General features: G+C 37.2%; 1 protein-coding gene across 1 annotated transcript; it reads right to left on the bottom strand.

The window, feature by feature from the left end:
* Positions 1-13,024: 13,024 nt before the first annotated feature.
* Positions 13,025-14,097, bottom strand: LOC135129544 (alpha-tocopherol transfer protein-like). The gene is made up of 4 exons (XM_064056710.1): positions 13,946-14,097; positions 13,806-13,900; positions 13,412-13,756; positions 13,025-13,359 (listed from the first exon to the last, which is right to left on the bottom strand). The coding sequence occupies exons 1-4, from the start codon at positions 14,082-14,084 to the stop codon at positions 13,048-13,050; spliced, it is 891 nt and encodes a 296-aa protein (XP_063912780.1). The 5' UTR covers positions 14,085-14,097; the 3' UTR covers positions 13,025-13,047.
* Between the last annotated feature and the right edge of the window lie 1,625 nt (positions 14,098-15,722).

Genomic DNA, 15,722 nt, shown 5'->3' with positions numbered 1-15,722 from the left:
ATTTTGAAAAGTACCTAAAGAAATTTTTTGCAGATTGAGATCTACAGAAGATATTTTCTGCCTTATTTCTTGGAAAACTCCTACCATTTTTCAGAATGGCCAAAAAAAATTGAGTACTTTTTTTGATTTTTCAAAAACTTGATTTTCGACCCGAATTTTCTTTAAATCTTACTCCGGGACCATAAACTCACTATAGTTTCCGAATCAGAACGTAGAAAACTCTATCTCAGGATTTTTTGTGGATTTTTCAATATTTATGAAAATTTCGACTTTTTTCGACCACTTGCGAAAATTACCTCTTATAGTTTTCGAAAAAATTGGGCTGTAAGTGACTTGTGGAGGCCGAAATCTAAAAAAAGTCTTGTTAGGTAATATTCGGATGTGGTCGAAAAAAGTTGAAATCTTCATATTGAGAAATTGAGATTTTCCAAAAGTCGTCTTAAAATACAGAAAAATAGATCATCATCTGCTGATTGGAAAAATATAACGTGTTCATGGTCTCGGAGCAAAATTTTAGAAAAATTCTGTTCAAAAATCAATTTGTTGAAAAATTCATGATAATATAGTCATATTTCACTTTGTGATTTTGGAAAAAATGTAGGAATTTTCGAAGAAATGGGGACAAAAGTAACGTCTGGAGGTTTAAATTTACAAAAAAGTCTCTTTAGGTAGTCAAAGTTCGTCAGAAAAAGTCAAAATTTTCAAATGATTGAGTATTGAAACACTGAGATTTTGAAAATTGTGTCAAAAAATCTCGAAAAAATTTTGGGATATAGATCTCGATGTACTGATTCGAAATATGTAGTGTATTTGGTCTGGTAACAAGCTTTTACAAGTGTTTGGTTTGAAAGTCAATTTTTTTAAAAATCCAAAAATTTGCGCATTTCAACGGACGATTTTGGAAAAACGCCAATAGTTTTTGAAGAAATGACGCTGGAAGTGACTTTGAAGGTCGAAATCTACAAAAAGTGTCTTTAGGTAATTTTCAAAGGTGGTCGAAAAAAGTCAAAATATTCGTGTTTGAGAAATTGAGATTTTGAAAAATTTCTCGAAAATCCAGAAAAAAATCCGGGATATAAAAAATTGTGTTTATGGTCCTGATGAATAATTTGATAAAGATTGGGTGCGAAAATCGATTCCAGATTAAGAAATTGAGATTTCGAAAAAAATCGGTTGGTAAATGAATTTTTTGGAAAATGTAAAATGTATTCTTAATTTTTTTTTGGTAATTCTGGAAAAATTGTAGGGGTTTTTGGAGAAATGAGGTTAAAAGTAATTTCCGGAAGCTAAAATCTACAAAAACATAATCCTCTTGGTAATTTTCGAAGGTTGTCGACAAAGTCAAAATTTTGATATCAAAAAAATTTTGATTTTGAAAGTCGTTCGAAATTCCATTAAAAAATCTGTGATGTAGATCTCGAGGTGTTAATTCGAAAAATATAGGGTGTGTATTGTCCCAGAACAAGATTTATACAATTTCGGTTCAACAGTCAATTTTTTGAAAATTCCAAAATATAGTTATGTTTCATTTCGGAAAAATGGTAGGAGTTTTCGATAAAATGAGACGGAGAATAACTTTTGTAGATATAAATCTGTGAAGCATTTCTTTAGGTAATTTTCCAAGATGGTCTAAAAAGTCAAAATTTTCATAATGGGCGAGATTGAAGATTTTGAAAAAGTGGTCTAGAAATTTACAAAAAAATTATTTTGAAATATAAATCTCGACGTACTGATTCGAAATATGTAATGTCTCGTAACAAGATTTTACATGTATTTGGTTCGAAAGTTTTTTGGAGAAACGCCAATAATTTTCAAAGAAATGTCGCTGAAAATGACTTTGGAGGTCGAAATCTACAAAAAAAAGTCTCTTTACGCAATTTTTGAAAGTTGTTGAAAAAAGTCAAAATTTTCTTTATTTGAAAAATTAAGATTTTGAAAAAGTTGTCGAAAATCCAGAAAAAAATCTAGGATATGATAAAAAATATAGCGAGTTTTTGGTCCCGGAGCAAGATTCGATCAAAATTGGGTTTGAAAATCAATTTAAAAAAGAATCCAAAACATAGTCAAATTTTATCAGATGATTATAGAAAAATGGTAACAGTTTTTGATGCAATGAGGCTAAAAGTAACTTTCGGAGACTAAAATCTAAAAAAAAACATAATTTACGTAGTTTTTGAATGTGGTCCAAAAAGTCAAGATTTTCACGAGGCACGAGTTTTGAAACAAAGAATTTGAAAAAGTTGTCAAAAATTTACAAAAAAATCTAAAATAGAGATCTCGACCTACTCATTCTAAATAATGTAATGTGTTTGAGACTTTAATCGTACAAGATTTTACAAGTACTTGGCTGAAAGTGACTTGTTGAGGTCGAAATCCACAAAAAAAAGAAATTTTCGAACGTGGTCGAAAAAGTCAAAATTTTGGTATTTGAAAAACGGAGACTTTGAAAAAGTTGTCGAAAATCCAGAAAAAATTCAGGCATATAAAATATAGCGTTTTTATGGTCCCGAACAAAGATTTGATAAAAATTGTGTTCGAAAATTAATTTAAAAATATCCAGAAAGTATAATCAAATTTCATGTGATGATTCTGGCAAAATGCTAGCAGTTTTTGAAGAATGGACGATTTTGGAAAAACGGTAATAGTTTTCGAAAAAATAAGGCTGGAAGTGAATTTGGAGGTTGCAATGTACAAAAAGTCTTGGATAATTTTCGAAAGTGGTCGAAAAAGTCGAAATTGGAAAAAGTTGATTAAAGATCCACAAAATGTCTGGAAAATAAATCTAAAATAAAGGGTTTTTAAGTTTTCGGAACATGATTTTAAAAATATTTAGATTAACATTCAATTTTTTTAAAATATACAAAAATTGGCGCTGTTCAATTGACAGTTTTGGAAAAATGGTATTAGTTTTTAAAGAAATGAGACTGGCAGACTGGAAATAACTTGTGGAGTTCGAAATCTATAAAAAAAGTCAAAATTGTCCTATTGAAAAATTGAGATTTTGAAAAAGTTGTCTAAAATCCAGAAAAATTAGGTTCGAAAATCAATTAAAAAAAACAAAATATAGTCAAATTTCCACAAAAATTCTGTGATATTATTCTAGACGGGCTGAGTCCAAAAATCTAGCGTACTTATGGTCCCTGAGCAAGATTTTGTAAACATTCAACTTTTAAAAAGATTCTGTTCGAAAGCCAATTTTGAAAAATTCTAAAATTGTCATATTTCGTTCAGCGATTTTGGAAATTTAGTAGAAGAAATGGAGCCAAAAATAATTTCCAGAAACCAAAGTCTAAAAGAAAATTTCTGCATAATTTTCGTAGGTGGTTGAAAAATAGTCAAAATTTTCATATTGAGAAATTGTGATTTTAAAGTCGTCTTAAAACCAAAAAAATTTCTGGGATATAGGTCGTCACCTGCTGTTTGGAAAAATTTTTACCGCGTTCATGGTTCGGGACCAAAATTTTAGGACAATTCGATTTAAAAGTCAATTTCTTTTTTTAATTATTAATACACTCATATTTCAACTCGTGAAAAATTGTACGAATTTTCTAAGAAAAAAGGCTGAAAGTAAAATTCTGGTGCAAAATCCACAAAAAATTCTGGGATATAGATCTTGATTACAGCGTGTTTATTTTTCTTATTATTCGCTTCGATAGTCAATTTCTTGAAAAAAATAATAGGAGTTTTGAAAGAAATGAGGCCGAAAGTAACTTCCAGAGGTCGAAATCTACAAAAATCTATCTAGATAATTTTCGAAGGTGATCGAAGAATCGTCAAAATTTTCACAGTGAAAATTTTGAAAAATCTGCAAAAAATTTTAGATTTTAGAAATATTTGACTTAAAATCCATCTAAAAAATAAAAAAAAAATGGACACGAGTTTTTGAGAGATCGAACTCCACAACAATCTCTTTAGGTAATTTTCGGAGGTGCTCGAACAAAGGTCAAAACATTCACAAGGGTGGCTTTATTTACAGATAAGAGAAACAATTTTCCCCATTCCAGAGTTAACAGTAAACAGATATGAATTACGCCTGATTAAACTGACGCAATATCGTTACAATGTCGTGTTCACGTTTTATTTATTTAAGATTATATCAAAGCACGCACAAAACTGGCTCATAAAATCCCCAAATAAAAAAAAACAACCCTTTTCTTGACTTTTTTTTCACAAAAACGAACATCAAATACAGAAATATCACATTTCAAAAACAATCATTCCATTTACTTTTCTTTGTTAACCCATCTATAATAAACAACTTCTAGCACGAACACCACCACCGCAACCCCACACCCAATACCCCAAACCCCAAAAATGTGTTTCAAACTGTCAAAATCCGGCTCTTTGTTTCCATTAGGTACCTCTCCACTCGACGTGAAATTCTCAAACCGAGTTCTCAAAATTTCCCTCTCCCACTTTTGCACAAACCCGGAATTCACGATCCGGGAAATAAGAACATCAAACTTGTCAAAAAGCTGGAACCCTTTCCTCATCATTATCACCAACGGGTACGACACCATAGACTTGTCAAAACAATAGATCAACGGATCGTTCTCCGGAGTCCTGTAACTATTAACTATATATTCAGTAAACATTCTAGGAAAAATCACAGCTGCCTTTCTTTCAAAAGCTACCAAGTTCAAACACTCGTGCGGATTCTTACAGTTCACCCATTTTTTCAAAATGGCGGCGTTAATCTTGTTGGTCTTCCTGTAGGTACCATCAGTCGCGAAGTACCTCGAGGTGTTATTAATGGCATAGATGTTCATAGAAGTGTCTAGAAGATCTTCGATTCTGGTAATCGTTTGGTGGTTGGTACCACTAGCTAGGGTACTCGATAGAAGAGTCTGGTACGCTATCACAATCGAGAAACTATAGAGCAGCAACATGGCTAAAAAAAATCGGACTTTGCTGGTTCTAGGGAGGGCCGAAACTGGTAAGTCTAGTAAAGCGGAAAAGGTATTCATGGTACAACTGCCAAAATTTTTGTAACACGGTAAGTCGTCTTTACTGGTCACCCACATCAGTGCGGTCACCGTCACGTAGACGATCAAAGTCAGAAGAAACGCCCCAACACCCATTATCTTGGTCACGGTTTGTAGTTTCGTGTTTCGGGTGGAATACGGGACACAACAAACCAAGGACTCGTAGTGGTAGAAAGTGTCTTCGAAAATGACAGATCGCGGCATGGTTTTGGCGTAGGCACCAATGGAAACGTCGTCGTCTTCGTCATAGAGGTGCTTCAAGTTTCCGGTGATGGTACCATTGTCGAAAATGTTGCCCCAGTCGAGGCTGGTTTGCGACGAGTAGTAGACCATGTGGAGGTTGTACACCTCACCAACTAGATCCAGAAGATTGATTTCAACCCCTCTGTTCGTACTACCATTGGGTACCTGCATCACGTATGGTGGAAAATCCACAACGCGTACTTTAACCACGCATTGGTTAAAAATCTTTGGAATTTTGTCTTCGTACCAATCGACGAAGTCCGCCGTCTTACCAAAACTACAAGAATCGATTTTGTTGACCCTGTCAAAGTCTTCCCCACAGTTGTCGTCTTTGTACGGGAGCCACGAATAAGCGTGGAACAACGTCTTGTTGTTTTCATCTGGAAGAAGAACAACCCCATTAACCACGTGTATCTTCCACAACGTTTTCATTATATACGCGGCAATGGGTCTAGGTTTTTCGACAAGTCTGGGAGCTATGATCAAAAATTTTGCGTGAGGGTTCCAGTTAGTGTAGGTTTTGAGGATGTTGAGGTTCACCCAAAACTCCTCCTTGTCTCTCAGTTGGATAATATAGTAGTTGGGTTTGTACATTCCTTGATCCATGCTTCGATCGTCTAGGGTTAAGTTTTTGACAAAAAGTGCCCATTGGCAGTTTTTCGTCAGCTCGAAGAGGATAAGTCTGTCTAAAACCGTGGACGAGGTTTGGTTTGAGTTTACTTCGTTCAGTGGCAGTGAATAGAAAATCGTGGGTCCGTTTTTGAAGAATCTCTGGGCGGCGTCTTTGACACACATGGTTAGAGATTCGCGCACTTGTCGGTCTTCCTCGGGGAAAGGGTTTAGTTTAAGAAACGCAAGTGTGAAGGTTTGGGTGAAAATTATGAGGAAGAGGGTGTGTGACATTGTTGGTGTGACACATAATTGTGGAATGGGTTGAGATAAAGCGGACGATGGAATTGCGTGTCTGGGGAAGAGTTATTGAAAGATAACTCGTGGACATGACAATGATGGTTTGAATCGATTGGGTTTAAGGTAACATGGATTTTGAATTAGTCTTGGGTTGGGTGGTAATTAGACGCGCATATTATATGGAGGAATCGATAATTGTGTTGTAGAAGAAAAGAAGTGGGTTAATTAATGACGGGCGTCGGTGTGTTTGAATTCAGGGAAGAGTTTGCACACAAAATTATATTGTCTAAGAAAAAATAATTACATTCAGAATTATTAATTCGTGTGTTTTCAGAAAGCTACAATTTCAAATTGTGCCGCTTTTGGTTCCTTTTACTTGATTTGAAGATTTTTCCAACGAGAATTTCAATTATGAACACCACTATGGAAATGAAGGTGCATACAATGTACAAGACGAAATGCATGTTGTAGCTTCTCATGTCCACTGCATGTTTTTCGCCTCTTCGGAATCTGTAGAATCCACTATTTTTCTTACCGGCGAAGAGAACTTGGAGTTTCCATTTCGTCACTAAACCAGCTGCATGCAAACAGAATTTAGGTTGTGTTAAATTTATTAGTTTTCTTATTCTATGAAATTCAGAATTATGATATCGAATATTATTTCAGGTCAGGTCAGAGCATTTATTTAATTCAAGTCAGGTTATGCAGTTCGAAGATTGTGCAGCAAATTAGACAAGTCTCAAAAAAAAACCTTGAATCCAGTACTTAAGAATAAACAATAGTATTTACGAAGCAAAATTTTGCAATGACGTCATCAATCTGTTGGTCGAGATGATTACATAAATTTTGCAGCGGATGAACCTAATTACGTTCTAAATAAATATTAATATTTCCAATTTGTACGTTCCAGATTTTTTTCTAAATTTTTAGACAACTTTTTTAATTTTAATAAAAATTTTGACTTTTTAGGACCATCTTCGAAAATAACCTAAAGATTTTTTTTTGCATATCTCGATCTGCGGAAGTTACTTTCTGCCTTATTTCCTCGAAAACCCCTACCATTTTTCCAGAATTACCAAAAAATATGAGTACTTTTGGATTTTCCAAAAAATGTATTTTTGAACGGCGTTTTTCTAAAATTTCCAATATCAAAATCCATATCAAAAAATTCCTGTACATTTTTTGACATCGTTTTCGAAATAACATTTTTTAAAATGGAGGCTGTGACTTTTCCGACCAACTTAGAAAAATGCCTAAATAGTTTTTTTTTAGATTTCAGTCTCTGCAAGTTACTTTCGGACTCATTTCTTTAAAAACTACTAGCATTTTTCCAGAAATTTGACTATATTTTGGATTTTGTTTTAAATGTTGTGATTTTAGAACTCAATGTAGAAAAATATAACTGTGCTACGGAGTTTTCAAAAAATGGAAATTGGAGCCGAATTTTTGTAAAATCTTGCTCCGAGACAATAAACACGCTATATTTTTCGAATCAACACGTCGAGATCTATGACACAGAATCTTTTATGCACTTCCAGATAACTTTTTCAAAATCTAATTTTTTTGATATCAAACTTTCGACTTTTTTCGAGAACCTTCGAACATTTCCTAGAAACAGTTTTCTAGATTTCAGCCTCCTGAAGTTACTTCCAGCCTCATTTCTTCAAAAACTTCTACCATTCTTCCAGAATTGCCAAAAAGAATGAGTACTTTTTAAATTTTTCAAGAAATTGATTTTCGAACGGATTTTTTTTTAAATCTTGCTAAGGAACCATAAACCCACTATAGTTTTCGAATCAAGAGGTGTCTATAAATGTAGCTCAGAATGTCTGTGGTTCCTTAGACAACTTTTTCAAAATCTTTGTTTCAAACTTCGTCCTTTTCGTTCTTTTCGTCCTTTTCGTCCTTTCGGTCCTTTCGGTCCTATGGGTCCCTTGGGTCGTTTGGGTCCTTTTCGTCCTTTTCATCCTTTTGGTCCTTTTAGTCCATTTGGTCCTTTTGGTCCTTTCGGTCCTTTGGGTCCTTTTGATCCTCTTCACCCTTTTGGTCCTTTTGGTACTTTTGATCCTTTTCGTCCTTTTGATCCTTTTGGTCCTTTTGGTCCTTATGGTCCTTTTGGTCCTTTGGGTCCTTTTCGTCCTCATTCGTCCTTGTTCGTCCTTGTTCGTCCTTTTTTACTTTTGGTGCTTTTGATGCTTTTGGTGCTTTTCGTCCTTTTGGTGCTTTTGATCCGTTTCGTTCTTTTAGTCCTCTTGATCCTTTTGGTCCTTTTGGTCTTTTTAGTCCTTTTGGTCCTTTTGGTTCTTTAGGTCCTTTGGGTCGTTTTCGTCCTTTTCGTCCTTTTTCGTCCTTATCGGTCCTTTTACGTCCTTTTTCGTCCTTTCTCGTCCTTTTTTGTCCTTTTTCGTCCTTTTCCATCCTTTGTCGTCCTTTTTCGTCCTTCTTCGTCCTTTTTCGTCTTTCATCGTCCTTTGTCGTCCTTATTCGCCTTATTTGTCCTTCTTTGTCCTTCTTCGTCCTTTTCGTCCTTCTTCGCCCTTCTTCCTCCTTTTCATCCTCGTTCGTCCTCGTTTGTTCTCGTTCGTCCTCATTCGTCCTTTTCGTCCTTTTCGTCCTCTTTCGACCTTTTCGTCTTTTTCGTCCGTTTCGTACTTTACGTCTGTTTCGTCCTTTTGGTCCTTTTGCTCCTTTTTGTCCTTTTCGTCCTTTTCCGTTCTTTTCGTCCTTTTCGTCCTTTTGGTCCTTTTGGTCTTTTTGGTCCTTTTCGTTCTTTTGGTCCTTTTGGTCCTTTTCGTCCTTTTCGTTTTTTTGGTACTTTTGGTACTTTTGGTCCGTTTCGTCCTTTTCGTTTTTTTGATAATTTTGGTCCTTTTGTTCCTTTTCGCCCTCTTCGTACTTTTCGTCCTTTTGGTCCTTTTGGTCTTTTTGGTCCTTTTCGTCCTTTCGGTCCTTTCGGTCTTTTGGGTCCCTTGGATCCTTTTGGGTCCTTTGGCTCTTTTTCGTCCTTTTGGTCTTTTTGGTCCTTTTGGTCCTTTTCGATCTTTTCGACATTTTCGCCCTTTTCGTCTTTTTCGTACTTTTCGTCCTTTTCGTCCCTTTCGCCCTTTTCATCCTCTTTCGTCCTCGTTCGTCCTCGTTTGTCATCGTTCGTCCTTTCCCTACTTCTGCTGCTTTTGGTGCTTTTGGTGCTTTTGGTGCCTTTGGTGCTTTCAGTGCTCTTGGTCTTTTTGGTGCTTTTCGTCCTTTTCGTGTTTTTTGTCCTTTTGGTCTTTTTGGTTCTTTTAGTCCTTCTGGTTCTTTGGGTCCTATGGGTCCTTTGGGTCCTTTTGATCCTTTTTAGTCCTTTTTCGTACTTTTACGTCCTTTTTCGTCCTTTGTTGTTGTTTTTTGTTCTTTGTCGTCTTTTTTCGTCCTTTTCGTCCATGTCGTCCTTTTCGTCCGTTTCGTCTTTTTGGTTCTTTTGTTCCTTTTCGCCCTCTTCGTCCTTTTCGTCCTTTTCGTCCTTATGGTCCTTTTCGTTCTTTTCGTCTTATTGGTCCTTTTCGTCCTTCTCGTCCTCCTCGTCCTTTTGGTCTTTTTGGTCCTTTTCGCCCTTTCGGTCCTTTCGGTCCTTTCGGTCCTTTGGGTCCCTTGGGTCCTTTGGGTCCTTTTCGTCCTTTTCGTCCTTTTCGTCCTTTTGGTCCTTTTGGATCTTTTCGACCTTTTCGACCTTTTCGCCCTTTTCGTCCTTTTGGTACTTTTCGTCCTTTTTGGTGTTTTTCGTCCTTTTGGTCTTTTTGGTTTTTTTGGTCCTTTTGGTCCTTTGGGTCCTTTTCCGTCCTTTTTCGTCCTTCTTCGTCCTTTTTCGTCCTTTGTCGTCCTTTGTCATCCTTTTTCGTCCTTTGTTGTCCTTTTTCGTCCTTTGTCGTTTTTTTTTGTCCTTCTTCGTCCTTCTTCGACCTTTTTCGTCCTTATTCGTCCTAATTCGTCCTTTTCGTCCTCGTTCGTTCTCGTTCGTCCTCGTTCGTCCTCGTTCGTCTTCGTTCGTCCTCGTTCGTCCTCGTTCGTCGTCGTTCGTTCTTTTCGTCTTTTTCGTCTTTTTTGTCCGTTTTGTCCTTTTTGCCCATTTTGTCCTTTCTGTCTTTTTAGACCTTTTCATCCTTTTCATCTTTTTCATCCCTTTCATCCCTTTTATCCTTTTCATCCTTTCCATCCTTTTCATCCTTTTCATCCTTTTCATCCTTTTCATAGTTTTCATCCATTTTATCCTTTTTGTCCTTTTTATCCTTTTTATCCTTTTTATCCTTTTTGTCTCTTTTTATCCTTTTTGTCCTTTTTGTAATTTTTATTATTTTATCATAGGTTTAGACTTGTATCGAATTTTTCCACAATCTTGCTCCGGTACTATAAGTACGCTATATTTTTGGAATCAGCACGGCGAGATTTATGTTGCACATTTTTTTGTGGATTTTCAGACAACGTTTGAATCTAGTTTTTTTAAAACCTTGCTCCGGGACCATAAACACTTCTATTTTTGAAATCGGTACTTCAAAATCTATGTTAGGTTTTTTTTTGAGTTTTTTGGCAAGATTTTCAAAAAATTCAATTTTTCAATAATCCATTTTGAAAATTTTGACTCTTTTTGATCAATTTTGACCACCTAAATTTTTCTGAAATTTCTAAAAACTGAATTTTCAACCAAATATTTCTATGATCTTGTTCCGGGACCATAAACACGTCCCATTTTTGGAATCAACACGTCGAATTTTTGCGGATTTTTTGACCCCTTTTTAAAAATTTCAATTTCACAATATAGAAAAGTTGCAACTTTTTCGACCACTTTCGAAAATTACCTAAGATGAAATTTAACTGTGTTTTGAATTTTTAAAATAAACGGTATGTCAAGATCTTTTTCTGGATTTTTGACAAATTTTCCAGTTTTTCAATTCTCTTGCGAAAATTTTGAGTTTTTTTATTCTGCCAAAATTACTATATCAGCTGGAGTTTTAAAAAAATTTGACACTTTTTCCACCGCTTTAGAAAATTAATTAAAGAGATTTTGAACCACCAAAAAATTTCTACATTTTTTCAAAATCACCACCTGACCTGACCTTACAAAAAAAAAATAAATTTACTCACCTGACAAGATCCACTTCAAATTTTTATTAATACTCGGCACAAATGGACTCCCCAGTTTGAACGGCCACCCATACACAGCTTTAGCCAAAGGAATGAACCCCAATTTAGGCATCCCACTAGCCGGTCTGCGATCAAGTTCACAAAAATATCTTGAATGAAAAAAAATAAGCGAGGCATCTTTAATCAAAACGGACTTATGTCTCCTGTAGTACTCAATCGAACGACACATACTAGGCTGCACGACCAAACGTCTACAAAAAATTATCAATCCATAGTACCACCATCTAGAGCAACGTACCCAGACTTGTTCAACCTATCTTGCAGTCCAGGAGCCAAAACTTGGTGAGTTTTGTCCACAATCACGTCGTACCCGTCTTCAATGACGTCTCTGAGATTCGGGCGTCGCTGTAGTGGAGGATGGACCAGAAGAGAGGACAATCGCGATTTGTAGCCGGCGTTGATCAAGAAACAGAAGAGGAACCAGCTTGAAAGGAGAAACATTAGGACGAATCGAAAGTGGCGTGACGATAGTTTGAGGTTAGTTGGTTGTTCGATCAAGGCTTTAAGACACGTCTGAAATGATCAAAAACATTTTCACTTTTTTTGACATAGTTACCATAGTACCTTTAGAATCTTCAACGCCAGTACGTTATCTACGTCGTCGTAAACTTTACTCATTAAATAGACAATGACGGCCATTCCAAGTAACACGACAACAATCCCAATCCATACTGTCGCCGGAAACGGAAGAAACAAAGAAATTGCCGCAAAAGTATAACTCGAATTGTAGGTAAACATCGCTACTATAGTTTCAATGAAGAGCGGAGTGCTGTACTGAACAACATCAAAGCGCTGTGGCGTCATCGACAACCCTCCAATCGCAAAATCGTATTTGTGTGACATCAATCCCTCAAATAGTACCTCCATGTCGTTCCTGGTTTCAAAAAGAGTGAAAGTGAAGTTCATTTTGTGACCCAACATCTTCAACATTTCGAGCTCGATCCCAGAAAACTCTTCACACTTACTCTTCACCTTCTTAGAACAAAAAAAATACGGATAGTAAGTGCTATAAGCCACTCGCATTTCATGTCCATAGAAGTTGTTGAATTGTCTCGAGAACAAAATTTTTGCTGGGAGGTCTAAATCTGTTGCGTTGATAGTTTTGACTAGAAGGATCTGTCCGGTGATTTGGCCACAAAAGAAACAGAGTTTGTAGACGTCGAAAGAACTTTCTTGGGTCAAGTCGATGACCAAAATGCTTCCGGCGCGTTCTAGACGGGGCATAAGCCAGTACTTTTTGGAAAAAGTTGTCACTTTGGTGTAGTCAACCAAAAAAATGACGATATCTCGTTCAAAAACGGTACGTTTGTGTTGCAGGTAGGTTGAAAATAGGTTTGGGTTTCTCAAGCTGACGAAATGGAGACATTTTTGGAGAAAGGGGCGCTTGAAAGAGGTGTTTGGGGCTGTGTAGTGGTTATAGATGACGATAGGGAGTGGCTGTATTTCGTCAAAGTTGTTGACATAGCGTTGCGAAAAGTTATCGACGTGGAAAATTATTTGGAAAGTCTGGTATTTGTGTAAGAGTTTGTTGACAAAATGTGTCTTCAAAGAAACGTTTTTTGGGGTAAAGTCAAAAAGTGTACATGCAGCAAGGGAAAAAAATACGAAACACAAGTGACGCGTTTTGGTGAACATTGCAACCACACTGAGACTCGGAGGGTTTTCCTAGCTTCCAATAAAATTCAATGACGCAGCAAGATTTAATCCAACTTTATTGACCCAACTAACTTATTTAAACATCATTAGCGTCTTCATTTTCGGAGAATTCGTATCCAAGATCTTTCAATTCTTGAAAAACGACTTGATTGTTTCTCCAGATGGAAATCCAGTTCTCGATGCTGTGTTGAGGTCGTGTCCCTCCATACCTAGGGGGTAAATACTCAGGTGCTATGTGCTTGTGAAGACTTTCCAAATCGCTTCCATGGAAAAATATTTTTTCCAGAACCGAGGTACTCAAGAAAGGTTTGACCACGTTGAATATAATGTCAAAAATGTAAGACTCGTTGACGATATGTATGGCGTGGACCTTCATAGGGAATGCTTTCTGGAAAAAAAAAATCGTGGGATGTAAGAATCAAATTGGTTGAAAATAGTACCGTCAGGATTTGTATTGATTTGTAGGCGTAGCTGGGTGTGAAGTACCACGCCTGCTGAAGAGAATAATCCTCAAAGTCGAAGATGGCAATGCTGCCTAGAATTTGTCCCTGTGGTTCCAGTATCCCCATTTCCATTATAGCTATATTGAATTGATAAACTTCATCCAAAGAGTACTTTTCCGGATCCCATTTACCCATTCTGTGGATCACCATTCTCCTGCCGGACCCTTCGTAGTACGGTGGCGTTGAAATAACCCCATCGGTTAACAACCCAGTCAATTTTTCCAGATTCACGTTCACAAAAAACTGCGGATTGTTTTTCTTAAAGTTGTAGTACTCTACGATCTAACAAATCTTTAGTGATGGTTAAAGTAGTACCATAAATACGTAATACCAAAGAGTGGGTAGCTTCCGGGTCGAATTTACAAGACCTCAAGAAACGAAGAAGGAACACGTCGTCGGTACGATGCGGTGTGCATTCCTGTCTCTCTGAAAGTACCTTCTCAGTACTCAGTCACTATTAGGCAAACTTACCAAAAATGATGTTTCTTAGTTTTGAAATAACCTCGTTCCTGGTTTCCGGGTCTTCACCTATGTTTTCTTTAGCCCATTGGAGGATTTCGGGCGACGGTGGCTTTAAATCCAGGTTGTAGTTGTTGTCTTGGTGCGACATCGTACTAGTGGAAAATATTAAGGCCAGTACGACAATAAAACTATGCTAATGCGGTACTATTGTGCGCAGTTACATGTTTAATATATTCGGTTTTTATCACTTTTTATCACTGTACTTTACTATGCAAATACGGTGATAAAAAATTTCCCCCCAGAAACATAAAACTGCCACTGAGATTAGTACCACGTATATGACAAAGTAGGCAACGAAGGCATCAAAAGTCACTTTTTCATCGCCTGCTTCGTCTGAGTACAAGTTAAATTTTGTCTTCAATAAAGCCCTGTGTCGCCAAAACTGTATCAATCCTCCTGCAACCACTAAACTATCAATCTTGTTTGGTCAAACCAAGCGAGTACCACTCATCGCCTCCTTGATGTGTTTGTTGAAAGTACCCACAAACGGAGCCCCGAATTTGAACGGCCACGCATGCGGCGTCCTCCGAATGGTACCACTAGACAATTTCGAACCACTCTCATTGGAACAAAATATTTTAGAATGGAACAAGTTCCGTGATACTTCTCCAATCATGACCACTTTTTCGGTTTTGACATAGTGTAGTACTTCGCACGTGTCGCTGGTCCAAATTGTTGATGGTCTGCGAAATACTTAGTTTGATAGGGTTTTGATTTGATAGGTGGGTAGTACCGAGTGATGTATGACTGTTCTTCGTTTGAAAATCCACTTAAATAACTGTCTGTCATAGCGTGGTCTAGTACTACTTTGTAACCCTCGTCGATGAGTTGCGAAAATGCGACTTCAGTACGACGGGGGTTTATCATAGAGGCGATTAAACCCGATTTGAGAATTGTGTTGAAAATCATGGTGAAAAGCCACCACGTGACGAAAAAAAGACAAATCGTGGATTTTGTGTGACTTGGGATGACAATTGACTGCTCACAAGAAACTTTCAAAAGCGACTGAAACAACAAAAATAACACGGTACTACGTCACCACACCTAGCTACGTACCGTACAAATCCTCGTCAACGGTACGTACTTATCACGATTGATACAACTACCAATCAAATACATTGCTATTGATAGTGTGCCAATGCACGCGATGACAATGCCGACGACGCTACCACTCACCGAAAACACCCCGACCACTTTCTTCAAAAACGAAGTTTGATAAACGTACCCGAATATGATTTTTTCAAACTTGAGAACATCGCTGAATTGTAGAACTTGTCGCCGGGGGTTAGTCATTGACAAGCCGCCGATAGCAAGGTCGTACTTTTCCCCTTTCAAACCGTCGAACAAATCGTCGTAGGAACGTCCCGGTACTTCGATAAGTTCGACGTTGAAATTTAACCGGCGTGTCAAAGTCGTGAGGAGTTCAAAGTCTGCACCTTGCGCCTTCGTGCAACTGGTACTATTATCAATTGTCGTCTTGTGGGTGCAAAAAACGTACGGGAAATAGTCGATGTATGCAACTTTGAGTACGTGGCCGATGAAATTGTCGAAACTGCTAACAACTAGGTACTTGTTTTCAACTAGCAGCTGCGAGTACTTCATTGCGCGTAGGTGTCTAAACCCGGTACTTGGTCCGCAGTAGAAGCATAGAACGTAGGCGTCGACGACAATGTCGCCGTAGTTGAAAACTAGAATCCGGCCTGCTTTACTCAAATTGGGTATGGTT

This window comes from Zophobas morio, unplaced genomic scaffold, assembly GCF_036711695.1.
Source record: "Zophobas morio isolate AGI-343-1 ecotype UQ-CSIRO unplaced genomic scaffold, CSIRO_AGI_Zmor_V1 ptg000016l, whole genome shotgun sequence".
Classification (NCBI taxonomy): domain Eukaryota; kingdom Metazoa; phylum Arthropoda; class Insecta; order Coleoptera; family Tenebrionidae; genus Zophobas; species Zophobas morio.
Note: the sequence above shows the minus strand (reverse complement) of the source record. Positions and strands in the feature narration are given on the sequence as shown.